This window comes from Hippichthys cyanospilos, chromosome 15 (genome assembly GCF_059441005.1).
Source record: "Hippichthys cyanospilos isolate Australia breed blue-spotted pipefish chromosome 15, RoL_Hcya_1.0, whole genome shotgun sequence".
NCBI lineage: Eukaryota > Metazoa > Chordata > Actinopteri > Syngnathiformes > Syngnathidae > Hippichthys > Hippichthys cyanospilos.
In genome coordinates this window covers 7,611,272-7,637,481 of record NC_142383.1, presented here as the reverse complement: position 1 = coordinate 7,637,481, position 26,210 = coordinate 7,611,272, and the positions used below count along the sequence as shown (strand labels likewise).

The 26,210-nt window shown below is 40.2% G+C and overlaps 1 protein-coding gene across 2 annotated transcripts; it reads left to right on the top strand.

Annotated features, from left to right (window-relative positions):
* Positions 1-1,022: 1,022 nt before the first annotated feature.
* On the top strand, positions 1,023-25,116 carry prag1 (PEAK1 related, kinase-activating pseudokinase 1). Of its 2 annotated transcripts, XM_088435953.1 has the most exons (7): positions 1,023-1,252; positions 5,602-5,942; positions 6,026-7,674; positions 14,662-14,807; positions 18,230-18,996; positions 21,609-22,292; positions 22,949-25,116. In XM_088435953.1, exons 2-7 carry the CDS (start codon positions 5,679-5,681, stop codon positions 23,384-23,386), a joined length of 3,948 nt encoding a protein of 1,315 aa, XP_088292079.1. In that variant the 5' UTR covers positions 1,023-1,252; positions 5,602-5,678; the 3' UTR covers positions 23,387-25,116. The 2 variants fall into 2 exon arrangements, with proteins under 2 accessions (XP_088292079.1, XP_088292080.1); XM_088435954.1 differs by lacking the exon at positions 1,023-1,252 and having other exon boundaries at positions 5,517-5,942.
* The last annotated feature ends 1,094 nt before the right edge of the window (positions 25,117-26,210 follow it).

Below are 26,210 nucleotides of genomic sequence, written 5' to 3'. Positions count from 1 at the left end.
GAATGAAACTACTGGAGTCATGTGATTCTTGAGATTTTGGTACTGATCGTTACCAAGTACACACTGGTGGTTTTAGGTTCATAAAATAATATGGAAAATTACATCTTTTGTACCAGTATTAGTTTTCAAATTAATATTTAATGTAAATTTAATAAATAAATAAAAATATATAATAAATAAATAAATAAGAAAAAATATTGACTGCCCGGGTGGACAAATGTGTCATGCAAATGCATGCACGTACAAAAACTTCTCATCTCATGTGATGTGAATACTGTAGTAGATTACAGTATTCGTATCTCAAACAAACCCTCCTCAATAGATGTAGAAATAAATTAATGCCAGTATTAGCGTGTCTTATTAAATATTTTCAAATATGCAAACATATTGGGAAAAAAAACGTTTATAAGTGTACAGATTTTTATATTTACTAAATCTGTTTTTGAACACAAGTGAGTGATCCACATCTTTTCAATTCAGCTTCAAAGTTATTCCATATGTGAAAACCTTTAACAGAGACACACGCTTGCTTTATGTTTGTTCTTGTCTATTTTTAAAGACACATGTGCCCCTTTATCTATAAGAGCAAACCTGTCGAATTTTTAATCGCTTCTGAATACTGCGACAAAGTTGATTTGTTCATACAATATTTCTGCCGTTTTGGATTTGACTAAGTCGTGGAATTTGAGAGTATTTAATTTGATAAATAATAGATTGGTCGGTTCTGCATATTTGATTAATAATTAGTGCAGCTCTTGTACACGCCAATTCATCATGCGAATAAAACTTTTTGGGGTGTGTTACCAAATCAACATGAAGAAAGAGGCAGGGAATTAACACAACCCTTTCCTTGGTGGAGGTAATAAAAAGCCACCAGTGGTGAGACAGCATGGCTGCTGTGGGCTCCTCCCACTCCCTCCCTCCCTCCCTCCCTCCCTCCATCCTTCCGTCCTCCCTTCAAACTGCTGCAGAGGATTGGTGCTGCACCTCTGCACAGCACACTCACATTGATTCACAGTCATTCAAGCAAACAGCAGCAACGTGCACGCCCGCAACCACAAGAACAAGCAGTCCAGCGCCTTTAGAACCTGTCGCCTTCGGGATAGGACAGTCACCAAGACTCAAGACGGATTTAGCAGTGCTCCAGGACCAGGAGGAATTCTAACACGCGACTTTTATTCTGTGGGCTAGTTTGGGGGGTTTAGTGTGCTTGATTTCTTGTTGCCAGGCAAAACCAAGAAAGTCCGAGCAGGTAAGCTTCCGGTCAATTCTAGCTAATAATTCATAGATAATGTACTTCTGCACTCAAGTGTCTTGGTCAATTTGAAAAGACGTTTGTAACATAGGTGTGTGGCTTTACCTCTCTTTTCCCCTTTTTTCCTAATCAAGCATGGGTGATGCATAAACGCCTAGTGGGTAAAGTTGAATTCACGTTGTCAACACTTTACAAACCGTTTTTTTGCCGACAATTGATAACGCCACCAATGCGTTTGCCCACTGTTTGAAAAACAAAACAACTTGAATAATTTATTCGAGCGCTCCATTCAAACTGTATTGTGCTGCACTTTGTAGCGGGAGTGGGCAACTCCTCACTGCTGGGCTATATTTGGCGAATTCTCATTCTCAAATGTCCAGTGAATATAGTTAACGTTTGTTTAATCCTATTTCCCACCTCATATATCTAATATAGACTTCAAATTATTTTTAGTACGGTAAGTGACTAAACAACCAACCAAGTGCAGTTTGAGCAGCTGTTGTGTGTTGATAAGCCCCTCGAGCTCTTTCTACCTTTTTATTGCACCCCATCAGCCAGCATGTTTGTTGTAATTAATTGTTGGCTCAGGCGTCTTTTTAAAAGTGATATATATGGCACTTTTTTTCCCATCTTAAGACCCCAATCAGAATTGTGGTTGCTTTCTGGAAATGCACTTTGAGTCACCGTGACTTGTCAAGGGTCAGTCGTGAGTTGTGAGCCATGTCTTTTTTTCAGAAATTGTTGAGATAACAGCAGGTGTGAATGCTACTATTTTGTCTTCCTTGTTGTTAGAATGGGTGAACTAAGCTTTGGGTTTTGCATATTTCTTTTGACGTGCCGCAAAGTAGCCCCATTAGAAATCCATTCCATTTACATCAATGTCACGTTCAGTCAGGAATGCTCAGGTATGGTGTGATTATACCAATGAGTGTTCCAGTCATACTTTTTAGTCTTGATTTTGCATTTTGACTGAGTGGCAGCATCACTCAGCATTCTCGTGCAATTTTCTGGTTAGCAAGTGTGCCTCCTGGTGACGTCTTAACACATTCATATTTCTGTTATTTTGGACGTTGTCATGTGATTGACCGTCTGCTGCTTTTTTGTAAGAGGAAGTGAGAAATATTGGACCTTGAGCTTGAGGAAGTGTGAGGAATGTCGGCAGTAGGGTCTAGCTGTCATCAAACAAACATCCTTGAACATGCTGGCAGATGTCCGAATGACCCAAATAGAGACGTAGTGGGAGTTTTTCTTTGGAGGGAAAAGAACAGACAGCGCACAAAAATGTTGGGCGATACTCTCGTCTTTATCTTGCTCTGTTGTTTGATTGGCTGTTGAAAAAGGGAAATGACAGATCCACCAAGTTAATGACAATGCTGCAGAACTCCTTTAGAATGCTACTAAGTTCACCTGCATCAAGATTTGAGTTGATGCCAGGGGGGGTGTGGATAACCCAAGGGAAAAGGCTTTGTTTTTGTCATGTGAAGCGTCATTGCAGTAAAATGAGAATTTACATTGGTTTTTTTTCATCAATTAATTTATCTTTTTACTTAATTGCAGGCATTTTGATGCACTTGGTTATTTTTTTCTGTTTTAGACTAAGCTGTAACCCGTGTAAAAAAATCTGATCTCTCCATACTCACTTTGAGCGATTCTGGTACTTTCAGCGGTCTCTCATCAGCACCACTGTGAGAGTGATTGGCAAAAAATGGAATAAATTAGGTTTGAAATGACCAAAAATGATATTTTGACTGCTGAGTCCATTACTTCAAGTGATTCTGGTACTCTTGTACTGTTTTGTTGTTGTTGTTGTTTTGCATGTTTGTCATACAAGCGAACGTCAAGTCAACTTTTATAGCGGTGAGCTGAAGACAGTAAAAACCATTTTAAAACCACAGCCAAAGGAATGGCAAAACCAAACGTTAGCGTCTGATCAGTCATCGTTTGGGTTGGACTGCGTAAAGCGAGGTTGATAGGCGATGTTCTCCCTGTCATCACAAACACAACTAAATAAACATGGCAAACTTTAAGTGAGTCAGATGGAAAAAAGTCAAATGTAAACATCAATTAATTACTTTGTATTTTTTAAACCAAAAGGAAAACGCCTACTTCCTAAATCTACACAATTGTGTTTTCTCAGGAGTCCTTTGGATATCCGTCTTGAATTCAAAAACATGTTTGGGAGTGTTTTGAGGGCTCTTCTAATTGTGCGCGTGTGTGAGTGCAACACCTTGTTGAAAGGTAATTAAAGCAGGCTAAGGAAAAATAAAGAGAGATGCCAGGCAACAAATGCTCCTTGTGAAGTGATGTTGATCCTGTCGCTGTCGCTCCTGTTCAACAGGCGGAAGGAGGTAGCCTTTGTTTGTGCAAGGACACTCACACATGTGCTCTGACTCTTGAGTGTGTTTAGAAGAGGAGGAGGTTTTTTTTTTTTTCAGAGTGTGAGATTCACCCTGGTGAGACTTGCGCCCTTTGGACATTCCTTACATTCCAACCTCCGGGATGTTTGAGCCTCGTCCTTCTTGCAGCTTGTCGGGGGCTGCCGACGACCCGGGAGGGCTTTTATGTCACCAGGGTTCACAACAAGCAATTTTTTATTTTTTTTGCTTCAACAAGCAGCGCATGGCCTCTAATTTAGTAAGCCATGGGAACAAGAAATGCCAGCACTTCTTAGGTTACATCCGCAGATGACATTTATATCCTAATGGATGTCTGCGATCAAGCTCCCTTGTTGCTGTTTTTACTCTGGAAGAGATGATGGATAGTTTTCATCTCCAATAACAGATTCCGGTTACAGTAGCACTTGGCATCAAATAGTACACCTTCATAAATACCCTCCTCTGAATGTTTGGCATGAGGATGATGCATTATCTACTGAGTTCTTCTGGATCCGCACCAAATCTAATAGGGTCTTTCTTATCGCATTTTCTCGTGGTCCGCAAACTTGAGTTGTTTTGGCTGGACCGCACAGATTTGATCAGATGGATTTTTTCGTCAGATACTTTGCATTTCTGCAAAATTGGTGATTGGCTATGATGTCATAATTTGTTGACTGTCGCAAATGATTGCACCTGCAAAATAAAACATTACAGCAGATGCAGTCCTGTTCACTTCAGGGACGTTCTGAGCTTCCAGCGGCAATAATTCAAGAGTTCATATTTCTATAGATTGAAAATCCCCCCCCCAAAAAAATGCTAATCAGTGTTTTTGAGAAACATTTCAGGCTTTTATTGCCCCCCCCCCCCCCCATACATTTCCAAATACTGTATACAAAATATAGTTCTTTGTGGGACAGTCTAATCCTAGTCTCCTGTGAATAATGGGAGTTGACTGAACAGTAAATAACTAAGTTGTTGAAATAAATATGGTGATTCATCTTCTGACAGATCACTGATTTTTTTTGTGGACTCAATGATTGTCTTCAAAATTCTGATCATATGACACTTACTTTTAGCATAATCCTGGCTACCAATTGGCTACCAATAGCTTGAGAATAAATATGTGTTTTGGGTGAAAAATGAGCACTTTGGTAGGCCTTTTTGAAATTGCGTTTAAGAGCCATCCTGTAAAATCCAAAAAAGCCACAAAGTGCGTGCCTGGCGTCACAACATGATTTTGATTGATAGTTGCGTTCAGTCATCTCCCAGAAATGGCAACGTCATCAAAATGCAGTGTATTTCTTGGTTTAGACATACAAAGGTGTTATGTTCTCCACCGTGATGCTAATGTTCGAATGGGTTAAGACAAAGACCTCCTTATCCTCCATGCATACCAAGAAAGTAATTGCTATCTAATTATTTTCAAGGAGGAAGCTTGTTGAGTCAACTCTGCAATCAGCCAATCATATTTTGCCCTATTTAATTGCCCCCTTTGTTTTATTAAAACATGAAAAGAAAACATACTGTTTACTGGTATTAGACAGTATTTGGAACCATGGCTTTTTAACATAATGCTAAATCGTCAAGATGGTTATTGGCCCATGCCTAATCCCAGTACCCCAGTTTGGCCCTTGATGCGACGACCATTTTATAGCTCTAGTTATAATTATGTATCAGGCTTCAGTTGAAAGCCCACATACTACTAATATATTTCATTAGACTAAAGCGCTTCATAAAATGACTAAATATTTTTTGTAAGACTAAATGACAGGCTTTGATGTGACACATCATATGACCACGCCATAGCAAAAAATAGCACCTCTTTGATGCTTTGCTCAAAAATAACCGTGTTGCTCGGAAGAATCGGATGACGACACGATTGTACTTGTAGGTTGATCAAAATATAACTACTTATTTTAAACTGGTGATCTCTTTTTCCCCTTCCTCCCTAATCCACCACAACCTTGGCAGCAATGAGAGAATGTCCCATCCATGCCGCAACGCTCCACCGCCGCTTCTGACCTTCCGCTGATCGAGCGAAGCCGAAGATGTCAGTGTGCAGCGACTTTGCAGAACACGTGTGGAAACCCGGCTCCTGCAAGAACTGCTTCCACCAGCTCAGCGCCCACGAAAGCGCAGGCCACCCGGCAGGCGACGTGCCCGCCGCCGCGTGTCCGAAGAGCGGAGGCGATGACGACGACGCAGTGACGGCGCCTTCACCCTACAGCAAGCCCACTATCGCCGTCAAGCCCACCATGATGAGCATGGACAAAGGCGACTCAATGCCCGATGTCAACATGAACATAGAACAGGTGATTTTTATTTATTTTTTTTTAATGTAAATGTCTGTCATACTGTATGTTGATTTTCTTTAACATTTGTTTGTGTTTGACAGAAAAACACAAAGAGTCCAGTGGAGCATTTAGGCCTGAAAAAGATCCTGGATCTATCCTCCCTTTACATTAATAGTAGTAACTGTAGTAAGGGCCTGAAAGAGTCAACTCTTCAAAGTCCTGCCGCCAAGACTGACTTTTGCTTTGCTTCCTTGTCCAAAGACTCCATGATCATTAGCAACATGTTGGTCACCCAAGATGAAGGCAATTTTACTCAGGTCAATGAAGACACCTGCAGGGAGCAGAATAATACCACCTCTCCTAGCACCATGAGCACTTATAACCCAGGTAGTGCAGCAAAAAGAGCAAATTTTTTTCATCGGAATTCTGCGGATGTTGGTCCAACCAGTCCTGCCAAATCATATAGCAACGGCATCAGCTATAGGAGCACTACTGTGCTACCCGCCAAGACATCCAGCACTTCCGCCACTTCCCTAACCTCAGCTTTATCTCTGGACACTCTAAATAACAGTCGGACATCCATCCACTCACCTCCTGTCTTGTCCAAACAAAACAGTCCATTAGATTCCTCCTCCTCCTCCTTTGGAAGCAGCACAGATTCACTGCCTGTGACAGAGGCTTCTGTTGGGAGCCCCCAAAGCCCGCAAGCGGTGTGTCTGACTTCTCCCCCAGACTCTGAGCCCATTTACGCAGAGAGCACAAAGAAAAAGCGCCGACCCCAGGGACATGGAGCCCAATCCCAGTTGGGGTCCCCAGACCAGACTAACAACTCGGAACACTCAGGAGAAAGCCACCGGGCAACCATCACTGTGATGGCTACTCACACAGGGGAGAACAACAGGATGTTCTACCTGAGCAGCCCCGATTCAGCCATCGGCACCCAGTGCCACTTAAGCCCCACAGTACAGCAGGACCCCAGCAGCACTGCCTTCCGCTGGCCCAGCCCCAGCCGCAGTGCCCCCTCCTTGGTTACAGAACCCAACCTCGCCCCCTCGCTACACCCCAGGCCTCAATCTAGCCCACCTATTCCGCCCAAAAGGACCACCCGCTCACCCAAACTGGGCACTTCCAGTCTGTCACCATCCATCTCTTCGCCGGTTCCCCTTCCGGACCTTCCCAGACTGGGCGCCTCTAGCCTGTCTCCGTCCCTATCGTCTCCCGTTCCCCTTCCCGAACTCTCTATGCTTTTCGTGGTTACTTCCAAAGAGGGACACGTCAAGGTCCAACCCGAAAACCCCGGCCCCGCAGCATCTGAGCGTTGGCACAAGCAACACCACCACAGCTCCGCCTGGAACTGTCGTATTGATGAGGAAGAGGAGGAGGAGGAGGATAGAGAGCGGAAAGAAGCTGAAAAGAAGACGCTGACTACTAATCCCCGGACAACATCTCGTGTGACAAGCCCGGTCAATGGCGCTGCTGTTTGGAAGGAGTCCAGAGTCTGCAACAAGGCCCCGAGCAGCCCCCCTCCGACCACAGAGCCAGGCACGGCCCCCCCTCCCCTGCCTAACAACGGTGCCTGTCAGGGGGATGGCGAGCCTGCCGTCGCAGTGGAAGAGGCCAAGCGGAGCGGGAGCATGCCGGCCAAGCAACACGAGAGCTCAGCGGAGCCTCTGGCAGCTGGGAGGCAAGGATCGGTCAGCCATGAGGCCAATCAACCGCCTCCGCCGCCTCCACCCAAGAAACAGCACAGGTAAGAATCAACCTTTCAATGTTATATTGTACTATCGTAAGAACCGCAATTTGACTTCTGAAGGCAGCATAGGATCAGTCTGTTCCCTTGAGGTAAAATCTGCACCTTTTCCAATGCCTGAGTGCCCAGGGTATAAAAATACAGTTGTACTCATAACTCCTGTGGTTGTAAAATAAAAGGGTTAAGGATTCCTAGTGGAGTTTTGGACTATGTTGCCTTGACTGCTGTGTTGTAGTTTTAGATTCCACTTTCTGTAAAATTCTCAAACCCATAAAACTTGCATAGGGGCATGAATATTATAATAAGAAAATGTTCCTATAGTTTAGACATTTCCCACCATCTAAACTGTACCTAGGTGTTGTTGGGGGGAAAAAAAAGAAATAGAAACTGATATGCAGCACATTTCATAAGCAACGTAACTCTATATACTTCACATACTGTAAATAAACTTACATTTAAATGTAGTTACAAATGGAGATACATTTAAAAAAAGATTAGAGAAATTTCAAATAATACCTAAATTTACAGTCTGATCGATTTTGTCCTTAAAATAATCAGCCAAATGGCTGATATTTGCCTATTACTTTAACTTTTACCTTCATGTACTTTAATCATTTACAGCAGGTGTGTACAAGTAACAATGGTGTCATTATTTATTGCACAGAAATCTATACCATAACTTTGCATCTTGAAATATGTTTAATGAAATTTGTTTTCATTGTTCTGAAATTTGACTTAATTTCTTGGACATGTCATTCCAAACAAAGTTAATATTTATTTTTGCTTGCAATGATTGGAGACCCATGCAAAGAATTATTCTAAATTCTTGCACCCAAACTAATGTCTTTTTGTTAAAAAATTAATTAATTAATTTAAAAAAATGTTTTATTTAATATATGTAATAAATTACATTAAAAAAAATCCTTATTTGTCTGGCACTGCTAAAATTATGAAAAGATTCGAAAAGACTCAATGATTTCAAAAACGATTATAAAAAATACTTTGAAAGGCTCAATAGTAGCTATACGAAAAGAGCATTTTTTAAAAACTGGATTCATGTATTTATTTTATTGGTATTTGCCAGCAAATCGGGGTATATCATAAGTCAAGAGAAAAGAAAGATGCTTTATAATTTTGGGGCGAGGGAATATTATACATGGCGATTTTTACGGTACATCAGATAATCAATAATCCAGCATCTACCAACATTTGGAAGATAAAATCACACTAAAATGGTCTGTCATCCAGAGCTTGATCTTACTTTGCTCAAGGGAGCAGATAAAATCTGGTGTTCTCGGACGAATGGGGTCGAGAAACAATCTTACTTCTGAAGGTGACACCATTTCACTAGTGAGTGAATGACATTCTTCTCTACTGTAAACATACTGTAAACCAAATGCAGGAGCGTCTTATTAACGGGAATTGACATTCCTGTCCTTCACTGTCCCTACTTGCGACTGTGCATTAGCATTAATGGCGCTGTGATTCATTCGTGACACCGCTCTGCTTTGCGCATACTACATAATTTAGCGCTCACGACGGGCACTTAATCCTGACAGCGTAAATACATTTTGCTCGCTGATAGGACGTGGATAGTGTTGATGCCGCATATATACAGTAGCTGACCGCGGTCAACTGTGCGACACTCACTGTGGCAGCTTCATTTTGTCTCCATTCAAACACATCATCCCTCCTCAATGCACGCCTTGTTCTATTCATGATCGTAATGTGAGTTATTGTTTTTTCAATTTGATTAACTCACTGTTAAATGGTGACCTTTGTTTTGGCTGCAGCTTGATACACTGAGGTGTTAAAAAAAAAAAGAGGGAGAACAAAGTTAAATCGTGCAATTTCGTCAAGTTGAAGTGCTTAGAATTTGGAGCGTAATTTAAATTATGCTGACGAAGTAAGGAAAAAAAAAAAAAAAAAAACGTACAACCATATTTTGAAGTTAGTATCAGAGAGGGTTATTTGGTTTCGCTCAATTTAAATTAGCAGTTTACATGATTCTCATAATTTATCTGCTAATTAACTAGACAAGACTGAAACAGATTTATTAATAATGGCATTGTGGGAATACGGTTCTTTCTTGTCAATGATAATGATTATTGATTTTAAACAAGACCTATTTGAAAACATTGTCAAAAAAAAGAAATTCTCTCAGAACACAAAGTGTGTTTTGAAAAGACATTTTAACCTTTGCACAGCTCTTGATTTCTTTCAAATTTTTGAAAATCGGATGATTCCCACAATGAAAAAAGTATATACATTTGTTTCATAATAATTTACTAATCTTGAATTTATTATCTTTTACAGCAAAAACATTTTCCTGTGCTAAACGTTTAGCAATTGTAAAAAGCCTTAGCATGCTAGCAATTACCATATAAGGTCAACAAACATTAAGTTATATATACATCGTACATATAATAGTGTCTTAATTCAGGCTCACTTACAGACGATGCTTCAATATTATTCCATGAGTACTGAGTCGAGTAACCTACAGCGAGGTGGTTCCTGTTGTGATATACAAGTTTACTTTGGGTTAGGGTTAGGGTTAGGGTTAAGTAATGTGACTTCATTTTGGTCACTTTTTTTTTTTAAATGAAAATGATGATTTTTTTTGGGGTGGAGTCTATTTCTGCCACCATTGCCACATCACATATGTCAGTAAGAGAGGTCCGCGGAGAAAATGATGGTGCAAACATGCTATAAGAGAGATCTTTATTATTTTTTTGTTTAATTTATTTTTAAAGTTAACTTACCTGACTTGGTAGACTTTTTTGATCCCCAACACTTGTCAGCAGCAATGTCTGTTATTTTGCCACTTGCTATCAAATAAAAATGACATTGCAGTTGCTCAGGGCTCAGACCAATCACTGTTCATCTTGCGAGCATAACATGTCCAAATTCAGAAAACAGGCAAGCTGTGATTGGTCATTGCAAATGTTTTGACAGTGTTGCCAATCGTATGTGAAAATTTAATGACAATATTTTTTTGCCGGTTAACATTGCTTGTGGAATGCTCGTTATACCACCGAGCATCTGTTGGTTGTGTACTTTCGTTTGTATTTATTTGAGTATTTTTTATAGTCTTTACCCAACAAGTTGATGCATTTGCATGTGCCCTTTGACGCATGATGATGTGTTGAATCATTTAAAAGCCACAGATGGTTTGAGGAGTAGGAAATGGGGCTTTGGTTACACCGTAAAAGTGCACTTTTTTTGTCAATTGTGCCTTTGCATTAGTCCTGGCTTCTAACTCTTCAGTCATCTGTAGGTGTGTGTATACTCAGTGCGTGAGGTTGTAAAAGATCGTAAAACGCTTCAAGAGCAAATCAGCTGAAGATTGCCAAAGGGAGGGGGGATCTGCTGAACAGATTGTTGCCCGGGGCAACACCCAAACTGTCCCAAACTGGCAGTGACAGCGTCCATCAATAGAAGTCGAATTAATAGATCAGGAATTCATCACTCGCCATTTGAGCGCTGGCGTATAGGAGCGCTTGATTTGGAAGCTTTAAATACAGCAATGGCAAGGGTGGTGCCTGGGTTAGGTTACATCTTCGGTGGGGGCTTTAGACAGCTAAAAGGCTGATCCTGAAGCTTGTTGTTTATTTTGGGGTGGAGCCTGCCAGTCCAGTCTCTTCATCATGAGGTAGGACGCTTTGTCTTTTGGTTTAGGGATGTTGCCTGAATTGTGTTTAAAATCTTCACTTGCCCAACCACAAGGTACATCTGCATGCTTCGGGGAAATCCAAGACAAGAAATGAGAAATGAGAAAATGAGAAGAGGGTGTTTTTAACAAGGTTTGTACAATTCGGAATTCTATTGGCAAGAGTTGTGATTTTCCAGATAAAGTTGCACGCAATTTTGCAATTTAAAAATGCAGGATATAACCAGACCTCCATTAAATTAAAAATCTTTAAACAGCTTATTCCTTTTTTTTTTAACTTACTTCCAAGACAGACAATCGCTATCTTTTCCTATATTTGTGCAATTAAATTGCAACAAACCAAAAATGATTCTTCTAAATTTGTGAGAATTAAAAGGCAAACTATCTGGATATGTTTTGTTTTGTCATTCGAGGCTTCAGCAACTCTTCTCAGAGTTTCGGTCAGTGGGCTATTCAGTGGGTGTATTATTAAATGGCTTAATAATGGGCTTAAAAATTAAAGCAATTAAAGCGATTTGAATGAGACCCCTTGCCAAACCTTTTTGAGCATTTTTTTTTTTTTTTTAATGAACTGCTTTGCTGATTCTGACTTTTTTTTTGGGAGGGGGGGGGGATTGTTATTTTACAGTTTTTTTCTTCCATTTTTCTACTTCTCCAAATAAAGATGAACTATTTATTTCAAACAAAGCATGTTATGCGTGATCTAACACAAGACCTAAGCTCAAAGAGCATCAGGAAGTTCAAGCTCATTTTTCATGACTCATTCCAAAAGAAAGAGCTGCGGAACCACAAAAACCAAGGGGGATACTAATGCCAAGTTTACTCTTGGAGGACTTTCTGTCACACATTATCAGAAAGGCTCCTAAGATTGGAGATTTCATATTTATTGCAACATGTTATGGAAAATAAACATCTGAAGCTCGACAAAATGTAGGAGTTCAAGGTAGTGTCTTACATGTTGTCAGACATGATTTCTGCCAAGCACTAACTATAGCATCAAATCTTTAACTCAGGTTTAGCTTTTTTTTTTTTTTTTTTGCATGACTTATTTTAAAATAATAAAGTTAACAGATTCAGATTCACATGATTCACTTTAGATAAAGGGCCAAAATAATAAAAACAGAATCTTAGGATCATTCAGTGCAGTCCTACAATCATAACTTTTCCCAAGAACAACATCCCCTGGTGGAGCCTAGTCTTATAACTTTTATAAAGCTTGCACATTTGTATCAAGGTGTTGCATCACATTGTGGCCCTCCTCTGAAATTCTATGTAAGCCCAAATTCTTTCCAAGCTCCACCTTGCTCAAATCTCCATACAATGTGTCATGTTTTTAATGTCAGGCAAGATAACCTTTCACACACTCCTCTTTCTTTGGTTATGATTCAGTGTTGTACAACAGTTCCATGTAATCGCACGGTCTTTCCGTTCCTATCACTTTTCCGCAGTGTGTAGTAAGTAATGGGGAATTCATAGCTGTAAAATCGGGTCAGCGCGGTCATAGAATTGTAAATGACAAGCTTGTGTGGCATCTTTTTATAGCAAAGGGAAGTGTTGAGATCTGTTAGGAGGAAATGTGCAATTAGGATGTTGATTAAGTGCTGTTTGGGCTAAAAGCAGACATCCCAAAAATAACTGCCACAAACATCCTGGTGACTTGTGCATTTTTGTGTTGTGACATGTTGCCTTTTAGTTTTTGTACTTGAAAAATGACATTTAAAAAAATGAAGCTAATTTCTGTTATTTTTCAAAATCAAACTTCTTATGCATCCATTGCAGTTTTATTTCTTTTGTTATTTTATCTGATACATTATAAAGTATCATTAAAAAAATCATGCCTGTAAACAAATTGTTACAGCCATGCTAATTTATCAAATATGTGAATACTCTTCTTTCCACACGTTGGACTTATGTTGACATCATGCATTATTGCCTAAATAATTTTTACGTTATATTTTATAATTGATTTTTGTTGGAAAACAATGGCGAATGTGCATAAAATAATTATTTGCCTTTATTAAAATGCATCCATACAATTTAACGTTTCAAAAATGCATCTGTACAATAAATTACAGCTAATTTAAAGAAATTAAAATGCTAAGACTATAGTAAAAAAATAATGAAATAACTCCAAATATAATGAAATAATATATTTGAGTACAAGTAAACTCTTGTATTTAAAAGACGAGTGATTCTCAAATGGGGATACATAAAGGTACCTCAGAGGATGTGTGTGATTTGAAAAGGATTTCAGCTGCAATCAGCAATTTAATTAATGGTTTTAAATTATGTAAAGAGACATACTGTAGTGCATGTTTCTTTTCAAATTATGAGCAAATTAATTAGAATATGCAACTTGCTGCCTAATTCTATTACGGTAATGTTCCATGCCTTTAGCTTTTTTTTTTTGTTTTATTACTGATACACAATGTCATTTGTGACACAATTTCCCAGCAGATGAAGGAAATCAGACTGATGACATGACAAAATCTGTCTTCTGGATTAGTTATGCTTAGAAATATCACGACAAAAGTAGTTCCAAAAATTAATAAGGCAGGCATGAATGGGACAGCACTGTTTTAATTCCTTTTTTTCTTCATGTAAAAATGCTTTGCACTGCCTCGTGGTACATGGCTGAAAAGATAAGTGAAAAAAGTTTGAGAACCACTGTAGTAAATACCCAGTACCTGGCAGTCGGAAAAAAAAAATACATAACATTTTTTCATAGTTTTCTGTCATTTTTGAAAACTGTCATTTTATTGTCTTAAACCAAAACCAAACCTTGTTGGAGACTTGCAGGGCCATGCTCATCCTCTCACGGCTACCGGGCGGCGTCAGACATTCTTTCCACATTGAAAATCTGATGTTTTGGAAACACATCGTCCACAGGCGTGCACAGACATGCCTTTGCTTTATACGCCTTCACGGCGACTTCTTTGGAGTCTAAAATAACAGCAGAAACCTTTGAGAAACTGTACCTTAATTTCGTCATCTTTGTCCACTGATTTATGACAGAAATGAAGGCAAAGGCCGTGAGATTGATGGAGGCATGAGTCGTTTTGTAATAGAGGCAAGGGAGGGCTGGGATGGAATGCTGTTTGCTCCAGCCATTAGCGCCACTGATTACACACGTGAGTGGCTGTCACTCTCCTTAATTGGTCGCCTTGATTGGAAAATGGGCACGTGCGCCTTTTTCAGAAGCGCTGGTGGGAAGTTGGAGGATACAATTATTGTGCGGAATCAGGAAGTGAATATGAAAAAATAAAATGTGATTGTGCTGTGGTTTTGAGCCTTCTTCTTGTCTGTCTTTGCCACAGAGTGTCTGGCCACTTGAGCAGCAGCAACATGGAGCTGAACCGCTGCGTCCAGCTCGGCTCGCTTGAGAGTGCCGCCACGTCCCCTCGAGACTTGGGCAGCGCCGGCCTACCCACTGCCTCCACCGACAGTCTGATTTCTGATGCAGGTGAGTCGCCTTTTTCCATTATATGGTTTCCACTCAACCGATTGTTTTATTACTTAGTGATGAGTAGTAGGTAATGTAAACCATGTGTAAGTGTTTGTAATCAGTTGTTGGACTTGAACATTTGAAACTCAGGTCATTTATTTACAAGTTTTATCATTTGCCAAGGCTCAAAAGTGCATTTGTTGTTGTTTTGTTTTTTAGTTTAACATTTGAGGTCACCTGAAATGAACAAGCAGATGTTAGCTTAACCTGTTGGCTGTGCATAAGCGCCTGATGCTAATAGATGTTCTACAGCAAGGGTCCCCAACCTTTTTGTCACCATGGACCGGTCAACGCTTGAGAATTTTAGTGGTAAATATAAAGTGCACATAAAATATAAACTCACCATTAGCCCCAAAGTAATAGCAGCGATTAGCTTGTTTCTCTTTTCACACAGATACTTTTAAGGTTGCCTTCACTCGCAAGCTCATCATCTTGCACAGCCATGCTTGATTCACCTGGTTTGTTAACAAATAGGTCGAGTTCCATTCTTTGTCAGTTTGTCGGTCCTTTTTGGCTGGGAAGTAGCGGTTGGAAGTCCTTACAATGAGAAATCATTATTTCAAGTAGGACTCCTGGTATTGCCTGTGAAATGCTTTCTTTTTCTTCAAAATTGTCAACTCGTCTCCTGTCTCTTGGCTGGGTCGGTTCCCCTTTCCAAAGACGTCTGATTCTTACTCATTTTACTTCTTTGTGAGTGCAATTTTGGCACTCAAGTGCCGAATACAAGAGAATTCAGCCAGTTTTCAGACTCGGAAAATGCATAACACAGAAATAATTCATTATTTCGGGTGCGGCCCATGCAACCCAGTGCCAGTTGATCCACGGATCTGTACCGGGCTGAGGACTGTTGGTTTGTTATACTGTATATGTTCCACGTCTTCACTTAGCTGCAGCAATTTCTTGTTGTCTTTTTGTTGTTTCCTCTCCAATAAAATTCATCGAGAAGTAAATATAGGTTATAGCTTCTCATTACAACCGATGCATTCAATGGTTTCTGCAGTTTCCCTGCAGTACAATTTTAAGGTGAAAAGCTTAAAGCCCCGACCTGAGAGAACTAAAGCCAGTGCAGTGGTGAAAAGTGGCTATTAAAGTGAAACTACATGGTCATCTTTGCTTTTGCGGTTAGACAACAGACAAAGAAGAAGTGAACTCTGGAGTCATAATGAAAAACAAGGTCAGGCATGCACACAAATTTCTACTGAAGTCAAAGCTTTTTATAGTCTAATAAATACAAGGAAATGTGTAAAGTTGCTTAACACATACCTTTTGCACTCTTTTTTTGAACCCTCGGTGATATCAACCAGTTTTTCTTATATAAATGAGTGTATGTCGTTACTTGCAAGCCCCCAAATAATGTTTCAGCGGATGCTTTTAAAAGTTATATTTGTGAATATATAAACAATTTATTTTTCGGGCTGTGAAAAGAAGTTGACCAGGTCAGGTGAGGACTTTAAAATGATTGACTAAAATATCCTGGATAGACCTTAACTAATACAACTTATACTAACAATACTAGTACTAATAATAGTCTTAATAATAATAATGACAGACCATTCTTGCAGAGGTATGCATTGTTGTTATGGCAGAAAGTGAGAGACAAAAGTTTGGGATCATTCTCAATTTTTTTCAGTAATTGCAAAGTGGAACAGGCATACTGCACTGGAACTTGGCAAAGGAAAAAGAAGACATATGCAAAGACTGTCTTGACATATGGCTCCATTGCTTGTTTGGATGCACCACCTAGTGGCCAAATGGCTGGTGACGTTTGTGTGCTTAAAAATACTGATTTAGGAGTTTCATTTTAAATTAAATTTTAACCAGTAGGGGGCAGTCAAGCACAAAACATGCCCAGCCAATCTGCTCATCAAGAAGACTACAAAGAAGAGGAAATTATTGACCCCATAACAGGCAGTTTCACTCTCAATTTTACTCAGGTTATATTTTTGAAACATGATCAGTGAATGACTTTAAAAACAATTTACAGTACATATAACAGCATGCATTTGTTAAATAAATTATAGTTAATCTTTGATGACCTTGGATGGTGCTATCTAAAAATATTATCTATAAATTTGTATAGAAGATTATAAATGAGTACTGTAGTTGTATACACTCCAAATTATGTTCAACCTCAGTAGATTATAAAACAAAGAAAATATTTTGAAAATATGTGATACTGACAGCCCTATATTAATCTTTCAAGTCTTCTCTCTTAAAAAAAACAAAACAAAACATTACTTAAAAAACTCTTCTGGTACCATCATGTCAACACAACATGGAAACAAACAAAACAGGCAAGTGACAAAATGGAAGCCCCCTTAGATCGATCAAACCGGGTAGATTTTACTGCTTGGTTTTTATTCATATCAGGGGTGGCCATTTTGCTTCTTACTATCGACTGAAATTGACCTCCCAAGGGCCCAAAGGTCAACATATGAACGCCACATGACCAAACTAAATATTTTTCAACTGTATCAAAATGTCAGTAAATAAGGTGGGCTGAAATGGCTGAGAGGCGTCAGATTCTAGTGACATTAAACATCTAATGACATAAATACTTTATTGCAGTTCTCATAGACAAGTTGAAGTGGTATTTGAATATTTTGCAGAATAAACACTGCAAATTTAAGTTAATATCATCAGATAAAATACGCACTTCTCCATGTAACTGAACGTTTTGCAAATTGGTGAGTTCCTTTTTAATTCATACTTTTAATTCATACATTTGTAACTAGTTAGTGTCCAAGTGCCAATAAGGAAGTATTTGCGACTATGTTTGACTGTCCCGATGCACTTTGTCCAGAGCAACTGCACACAGACAAGTAGAGGAACTCCCAAGGTTTTATTGCGGCTGTCTGTCATCTTATCGCTTCCTCTTTCACACAATGTTGTGACTGAGACAAGCCGCCAGAAACCATTTTTATTACCTCGCCAAAGACCTGAGACAGGGAACAACCAGAATGTCACATATGTTTTTTAGATTAAAAAAAAAAGTCTTGTGCTATCCTGTGACTTCCTGGCTTCCAGCCTTGTTTGAAGAGATAATTATGGAGTCCGATAACGAGGGGGAAAAAGGGATTGGCTACATCCTCCGCGCAGTTACTGGAGGCCGCACCACACAATTATCTCAGTATCTGACTCCTCCGGCGCTAAAAGTCACCACGTAGTCTCAATTTACCAATGTCTCAAGCGTGTTCGGAAGACGGAGTTTGGGACGTCAATATGAGTCCTGGTCTGTGGAAGTTTCCGGTTCTTCAACAGGCAAGAGGTAACTGGATTTTAACTGAGATGAATTAGGAAGAAAAATATTGTCTGCAGGAAGTGGATGCTGAAATCTTACGGATGCTTGACTGAAAGTTTGATCTTCCATCTCTCCCCAGGTTCACGGGATGGATCGCGCTTGTCCTGCTCTTCTCCGTTCCTGAAAAGTCCAGCGGCGGCGCCGGCAGGTTCTCCGCGCCTTCCAACTTTTAGCATCACGGCTAACCAGCCACCCCCACTGCCGGAAAAAAAAGTGGTCAACCGCACCGTGTCAGCCCCCGATAGTGCGGCTTCCAAAGCTTTTGTCCGAGCCTACCCACGCCTCCCGTTCACCGGCTCGGAAAACAACGTGTGCAGACCCAATGACTCCAGCTGCCGGGCCAGTTTACCCTCCAGTCCAGTCGACCCGAGACCTGTTTTCTCTTCCAATGAGTCTCTGGAGCGCTGTCATGCCCCACTCTCCCGAACCTCCAGATCTCGGGCATTGGACGATCCTTTCAAGAATCATGGACGATTAGGTGTCCACTGCCGAAGTAGCATCACCTGCTCCTCCTCCCCTCAGCTCAGCGCGCCCTTTACAACCTCAGAAGCGGGGCCCACACCCAACCTGGGTTCCAGTTTGCAGCTGCAGACCCTCCTGAGCAACATAGACAGCCGGGAGGGCGTGTACTCCAAGCTAGGCGGCTTGTACGCGGAGTCCCTGCGACGCTTGGCTCTCAAATGCGAGGAGCACTTCACGGGCTCGCAGAGGAACCGGCTGAGGTTTGAGGAGAGCAACTGGTCGTTGTTCAGGCTCACGTCCAACAAGCCAAGCTGCAATGCGGGGGACGCTGTCTACTATTCTGCCGCCTGTGCTTCTGACCCCAGCAACTCCTACGCCGTAAAGGTAATGTATATGTTCTCTTGTTTAGGTTTTGTCTCAGGGCTGAGAGAAAGCACTTCAAAACAACGACCAAAACAAGTCCTTGATAACTTGAGCAATTGGGTTAAATAAACTGCTAGAGGTGTTTTTTCTTGCCCCGGATTCCCACTATGTTCATAGTGTATACATCAAGTAAAATATGTCAACCCAACCATAGAAACAATGTAAAACATGCCAGAAGTGTGTTGAGAAAGCCAACTTCAAAATAAACCTTAATTTACCAAATATAGTATGGACACAAATGTCTTCGAAAGCTTTTTCCTGAAGTTGTTCCTAGTAGCACGTTGCAACGCAACAGCTTGACCGTTTTTTCAATTGCACTTGTTGCTCCCAATTTTCGAAATAAACAGCACAGCGTTATTTTGAAATCACATTCAATATTCAGGGTTTTAACAAACAATTAACTATGCCGATTCTGACATTGACATTGAACGTGACCTACAGCTTTTGCCAGTGTTTGTTTGTTGCTACCCTAACCCTCCGTTATAACCACATCTAACATTAATTAGCCGCTAGATAGCAGCGCTCGAATGCTCCATATAGACTGGTGTGATAAACTTTAATGTCTCAGCACACTTTGATGCTGGCAATCTGACTCAGTTGCTGTTCCTACTGGTCATTTTTCAACCATGCTAACTCAAATGTGCATTTTCAAATGGCAAATTTGTCTCGAAAGTAATAAACTGCAAAGTTTATTAGTTTTAAAAAAATATTTGTAACAATTGATCATTCATAATTGTGCTCTGTTTATTAATGTTTTTACACCAAACAAAAAACGTTTTCATCCGAATACTCTGTAACGTCCGATTAAATATTCTTGTAGGACAGCCCATTTTTTATTCGGGATTTTTCAAGTTAAGAATGGTCTGTAGATTAAAATCTGGTGTCGGTTTTATTTGTTTTTGAGACTTCAGATGGGTTGGTCCCGCGAGGGTGCGCAAAGTAAACACAACCGGAGGAGGGGTGTGTACTCAGTTGTTAGTGACTCTTTTGAAGCTGCGGTCTGGATGCCCGAAGGCTCACTCATTCATCTTCGGGTGGAATTTATCATCAAATAAATTCTGGGAAAGAAAAAAAACAACTAAAACCATAGGCCAACTCCTTTTGTTGTGTCTCCCACTTTCCAAGAAGGCGTATAAGACTGCTGCCAATCCTCCCGTGGTGACTTAAATCTGGGCTCAGACAGACTTGTTGTTGACCGTTCGCATAAATATCAAACAGTTTTCCGACTATAAGATTACAAGATTCCCCATTACAAGCCAAGGTCTGCAACCCGCGGCTCCAGAGTCGCATGTGGCCCTTTCGTCCTTTTGCTGTGGCTTTCAATGACTGTGGAAAATAATGAGTAATTCAAACAAAATTGAAATACCACATTTTTTTCAGACTCATACTCCACTTCTGAGTATTCACCAAATGTTTTTCATATGCCAAAGCTTCCCCAAAAAACAATGGATCATTTTAAAGAAAGGTTTACCTTTCCCAAGAGAGCACTTTTTTTCTTCCAATTGTATGAAAGTAATTGCAATTTTTCATTCTTATCATTAGTCATTTCTATTTTATGATCTGAAAACCACTGACGCTACTAGCAAGTACCAATACTTTGAAATAAGACCAAGTTTCGTTTACATACAACACTTTGTACCAGTACTCGCCCATTGGTATTTTCTCATTGAGCTTTACGATGTGGATTTTACTTTTTGACCTGGAATGACTTTTAGTCCACAACCGTATATTTTCAACTATGATTTGACCATGTCGTTTGAAAGGTTTTTCCAAACTTTTGGCTCATACTGTAAACATTTTAATTTGCTAGTATTTTGCAAATATATATTTTATATTAAGTGAAACTATCCTTAATTCAACACCTGACTGCATGATCCACGTGAGAAAATCAGGAAAAAAATAATGGCACAGTAATATTTTTTTATGGGGGTCTGCAAGTTTCACTTGACCAACATAGGGTTATTACTTAAAATGTTATTATCATTACTTATATGCAGTGTTATCTTCTTATTGTTAGATGTCATTTTTGGCTCCCGGCGTTTTTGTTTTTGGTGGGAGACAGTCAAAAGAGCTCTTTGTGTGTTAACCCTTGTGCGGTATTTTGTCCAATCCTTTGATCCATACGTCAAAGTCACTTCACATTAAAGGGAAGGCATTAAAATAATACACTTGGGAGCTAAAATTTCACCCACACTTGGGAGCTGAAATTTCACCCAAATGGTGACGGTGCATGTCAAAGTTCAACATGGCACAACCGCTTAGTAAACACACTATCAGGAGTGTGAAAATGACGTAGCCTGATGTTGCCTAAAAATGATCAAAATTCTGCACAAGGGAAGAAAAATAAACAGTCTTGTAGCACACACCACAAGATAATCACTCCAGTAAATCTCTGTGACAAGATCAACAATATCGTAATTAACGTTTGCTTAGTGGAAGTTTTTCAGCAATCGGGAAAAATGGCTCTGATGAAGGATTTGAGCCGATAGATATTGACCAAAAATGACATTTCTTTCTTTCGTTTCTTTTCTTCTCCCTCCCATCTGTGCCTCGCCCTCATCCCGCCTGGTCAGATCTGCAAGAGTCCGTCTGCGGAGGCCAAGCAGGGCCACCTGTACGGCCTGTCGGTGCAGCAGAGTATGCCCCCGCACTTCAACCTCCAACAGGATTGCGGCCACTTCCTCGCGTGCGTCCCCCAGAGCATGCTGCCCGCCGACCGGGCGGCGACATCGCCAGAGTCGGATTCCCCGCCCCAGCCCGGCGGACGGCAGGCGGAGCGGGAGCGGGTGGTGGTCATCGCGCCCGAGATCCCCCGGCAGACGGCGGCCGACTTCGCCCGCGAGTTCGAGTCCTTCCACAAAAGCCAACCGGAGGTTTACGAGCGCCGCGTCTGCTTCCTGCTGCTGCAGCTGTGTCACGGCCTGGAGCACCTGAAGGAGCACGGGGTGACGCACCGCCACCTGTGCCTGGAGAACCTCCTCCTGGTTCCCCACCCTCCCGCCCCGTCGCCCCCGCAGACGGAAACCAGCGGCGCTTTTAATCAGCGGCAGCTCCCCCGCCTCCTCATCAGCAACTTCGCCAAGGCCAAGCGGCGCTCCGCCGAGGACGCCGCATCCGCCAGCGCCGACCCCCGCGTCAAGCGGGACCACGCGCGCCTGGCGCCCGAGATCGTTTCTGCCGCTCAGTACCGCAAATTTGACGAGTTTCAGACTGGCATTCTGATCTACGAGCTTCTCCATCAGCCCAACCCTTTTGAGGTGAGCCCCGGAGGAAAACCACTATCGCTTGACAATATGTCACTCTGGTCTGGAATATAAAGACTGGGAATGTCCGACTATATCAGGGGTGTCGAACTCAATTCATACGGTGGGCCACATTGTAGTTATAGTTTCTGTCAAAGGCCCATAAGAAATATTAAGTTTGTATTCTTTTGAAATCAGAGGCCGGTGAAAACTGTTCAAAAGACAGATTGGGAACTAAATAGTTTGTTTTTTCCTCAATTTTTTTGGGAAAGCTTGGAGACATCATGCGAATTTCATATTTTAACCAGAAACTTGAACTTACATCAGCATTTGCATCATAAAAAGATGTGGCGGGCCAGATCTGGCACCCGGGCCTTGAATTTGACACCTGTTTGACACTGGAGCTATTAGACATTATTTATTTATTTTTTAACTTTTTTTTATAGAATACTTTAGATAAATGATTTCTTACCTGGGAATATAATTTATTCTCTTAACCTTTTTCTTGAAAAGTATATATACAGTATATATACTGTGTATATACAGTATATATACTGTATATATACTGTATATATGGATGGAGGGAAACTGACTTTTTTTCTCTCCAATGATGGAATTCAGATTTGAAACTTGAGTGTAACTACAGTATTGTATTTGTTTTCCTGTCGAAGGTGAGTCCAGCCCTGAAGGAGCAGGACTACCTCTGCGAGGACCTGCCGGCCATCCCGGCCGTGTCACTGTACTCCAGCGGCCTCCAGAGGCTGGCTCGGCTCTTGCTCCAACCGGATCCCATCAAGCGCATCCACATCCAGGACGCCAAGCGCATCCTGCAGAGCCTCCTGTGGGGCCCCAGGAAGGACCTGATGGATCAGCAGTGGGAGAGGCGCGGGCCGAGCGGCAGCGTCCCCAGGGCCGACGGGGCCCGGCACGAGGGCCTCCTCAACTGGCTGGACGTGAAGCGGGCGCTGCTCATGATGAAGTTCGCCGAGCGGTCGCTGGAGCCCGAGCGCAACGCCGAGCTGGAGGACTGGCTGTGCTGCCAGTATTTCTCGTCGGCGCACCCTCTGGCGCTTTGTCACACCGCCGAGTTGCTTTACTCCCTCAAGTGATGCCCCGTAGGTGCTAAGCGAACAAACTGATGATGTCAGACACTGTTTGGACAAAAAAAACAGTGGAACACAAAATGTCCCAAAGTGGAGTCCCTCAAGGGTCTGTTTTCAGTCCCCACTTGTGTTCATTCACTGTTTTTTTTTTTTTTTTTTTAAGTATTGGATGTGTGCCCCATTACATTTGTCTTGAAGTCTGTCAAACTTCCAGATCATGTGGTGCTTTTCTACTTCAAAAGGAGACACTGTGAATGCAACTTCCTTGTTAGTGTAACCAACCGTCCATTTTTGGAACTTTTACCCTGCCACTCTTTCACACTCATATGGTTGAAATTACTAAGGAGAATTAGGGCCAAACTAAAAAGATAAGAAAAAGTACTGTACATTTTATTGCTTCCCCACCAAGATGCTACAAGGTGCAAGACAACTTTGTTATTTTTTTCTGATTCATGCCTCAATTAAGCCATTATTAGCCACATTTTACCGTGTAAATAAAGATTTTAATCAACAAACAACTTTCTTATGAAAAGTTTAAACTTAAAAAGGACATTGTTGAGTAAAATGTCCATTTTAATCTTCAATGTGTAACTATTTTTCTCAACTATATAACCAAGATGCAAGACCCCCTTACTGTATTTTGTTCCCAATTTACACCTCCATTAAGCCATTACAAAAGACCACTCTGACATATTTTTCTTGTCAAATAAGATTGTAAAGGGAAGTTTTTGTAAAAATAAATAAATAATCCATTGTAATCTGAAAATAAGTATGTACCATCACAAAAATACAGTAATATACCATTTATACAGGAATATACATACTGCTTTTTATGTAAAATCTTTGCTCATAATATATTTGAAAAATACACCAAATACTCAAGAAATTGACTTAAAAAATGACCTTATCTAAAAAAAAATCAACATTTCTTGTAACTATAAAACAATGTATAGTTATTTAAATATACCTATGTTAAACCCAGTTTACCTTAAACATGAGTTTATATAATCTTCAAGTTTCATAATTGTAAAATTACTATACATTCTACTCTCTTACTTTTAAATACACTTTTTTTCCCCAAATATCCAACTTCTCGGCTTTCAGGAGTATTTTGGAAAATATGAAATTTGCCCCACAAATACAATATCTTTACTTATAAAATCGCTCAGTGTATTTTTCTTATTTTCTTTTCAGAGTGGCCCTAAGACAACCCATAATGAAATGTAATCGGTATTGTCACGTAACCTACCATTGATAATGTTTGAAGCTGTGTATTCCGTGCTGTATTTCAAGTATTACTTGGCACATTGTTTTCAAGGACTGCTGTGTCGTTCAGAAAATGTAACCTTATCTGAAAAAAAAAAAAACCTAAAGCATCCTTGTCATGTTATGTTTGAATATCTGCTGTACTGTCCTGATGACATGATGTCCAACGGTTGCGCCCTCTTTTCCGCTTGTGTTTGTATGTCTATGTGAAGCCAACTTGTAAATATGGCAGGTGTTTTTTTTGTGGAACTGGATTTTCACAATAACACACTCAGTTGCTTTTGTACATTGTGAAAGAACCCAAGCAGGTCTTTACAAAAAAAAAAAAAAAAAGCCATGAGAATGAGCAGCAGTTGGAATGAATATTTATGATGGTTGTTATCATCACTGGAAGTCTTTATTCATGGCAGCATTGTTTGTTTTCAAGTAGGAAACGTTTGATTCCCAATAAAGTGATTGGTGACCTATCATGAACGTTTCAAGGTGTATGAGCAAATTGTCGCTTCAATATCATGCCATTTCAGGCCATAAGAATGAAAGCGAATGACATGAACACAAGCTCTTGCGTTGCACCTGTCCTCAATGACCTGCAGGCAAGCATGTCGTCCAACAAACCAAGTCAAACTTCTGTTTGCTTGTAAAAAAATAAAAATGAACTGAGGCTGGAGATGGAGTCTTCTTCAGGCGCCACACTGTTTCCATCTTGTGGTCAGTGTAAGAACTGCAGTAGATGACAAATGAATGGCAAACAAATCTATAGTTACTACTGTCTCGCACTTTACTCTATTCTATTTTCGTGTTATAAATATACATATATTTTTATCAACTGTGATTACACTTCTTAGGCCTTTCAGACGATTAGAAAATCAAGCCGTATTTCAGTTTTGGCGTTTTTGTATAGTAGGCCAATATTTTGGGGGAGGAAAAAAAAGACCAAATGCAGAATTGTCTTCTATTCTCTGAAAAAAAAAAAGAAAAAAAAGACCAATAATTGTATGTCATTCTTTCCCACGACATAGTTAAAGGTTTTTTGTCTAGTCAAGTAACGTTAATATTTTAACACGTATATATATATATATATATATATATATATATATATATATATATATATATATATATATATATACATATACTCATGTATATTAAAGGATTAAAAAAAACGATATAATGATGTAATATCGCTTTTTTTTGTTTTTTGTTTTTTTTTATTCATGAGAACAATTAAAGTATTTTTAATGACTACATTGTAAGGTGATGTACATACAGTAAGGCATTAAAAAGACCATGTAAGGTTGTTATGAAACAACAATCATGTTTAGCAAGAAAAAACGGTCATCTATGGTATGGCATTAAAAACACTATGTAAAGTAAGTTGATTAAAAAAAACACACATGCATATCAAGACTTTAAAAAACAACGTCGTTAAAAGGCCGCATGCATTTTTAATGACCATGGCTTTAAATTTCATTTTAAATGACCATGTAGAGTTATATGGAAGATTAGTTAGGCGTTTTCTAAAAAAAAAAAAAAAAAAAAAAAAAAGTCTGTAAAATTTATGATTGTT

Excerpts from the sequence above, each read along its gene's own strand:
- prag1 (XM_088435953.1), top strand. The coding sequence starts at position 5,679 with ATGTCAGTGTGCAGCGACTTTGCAGAACACGTGTGGAAACCCGGCTCC. Across the intron at positions 18,997-21,608 it reads GCAACTCCTACGCCGTAAAG|ATCTGCAAGAGTCCGTCTGC; the intron begins GTAATGTATATG and ends CCGCCTGGTCAG. Across the intron at positions 22,293-22,948 it reads ATCAGCCCAACCCTTTTGAG|GTGAGTCCAGCCCTGAAGGA; the intron begins GTGAGCCCCGGA and ends TTCCTGTCGAAG.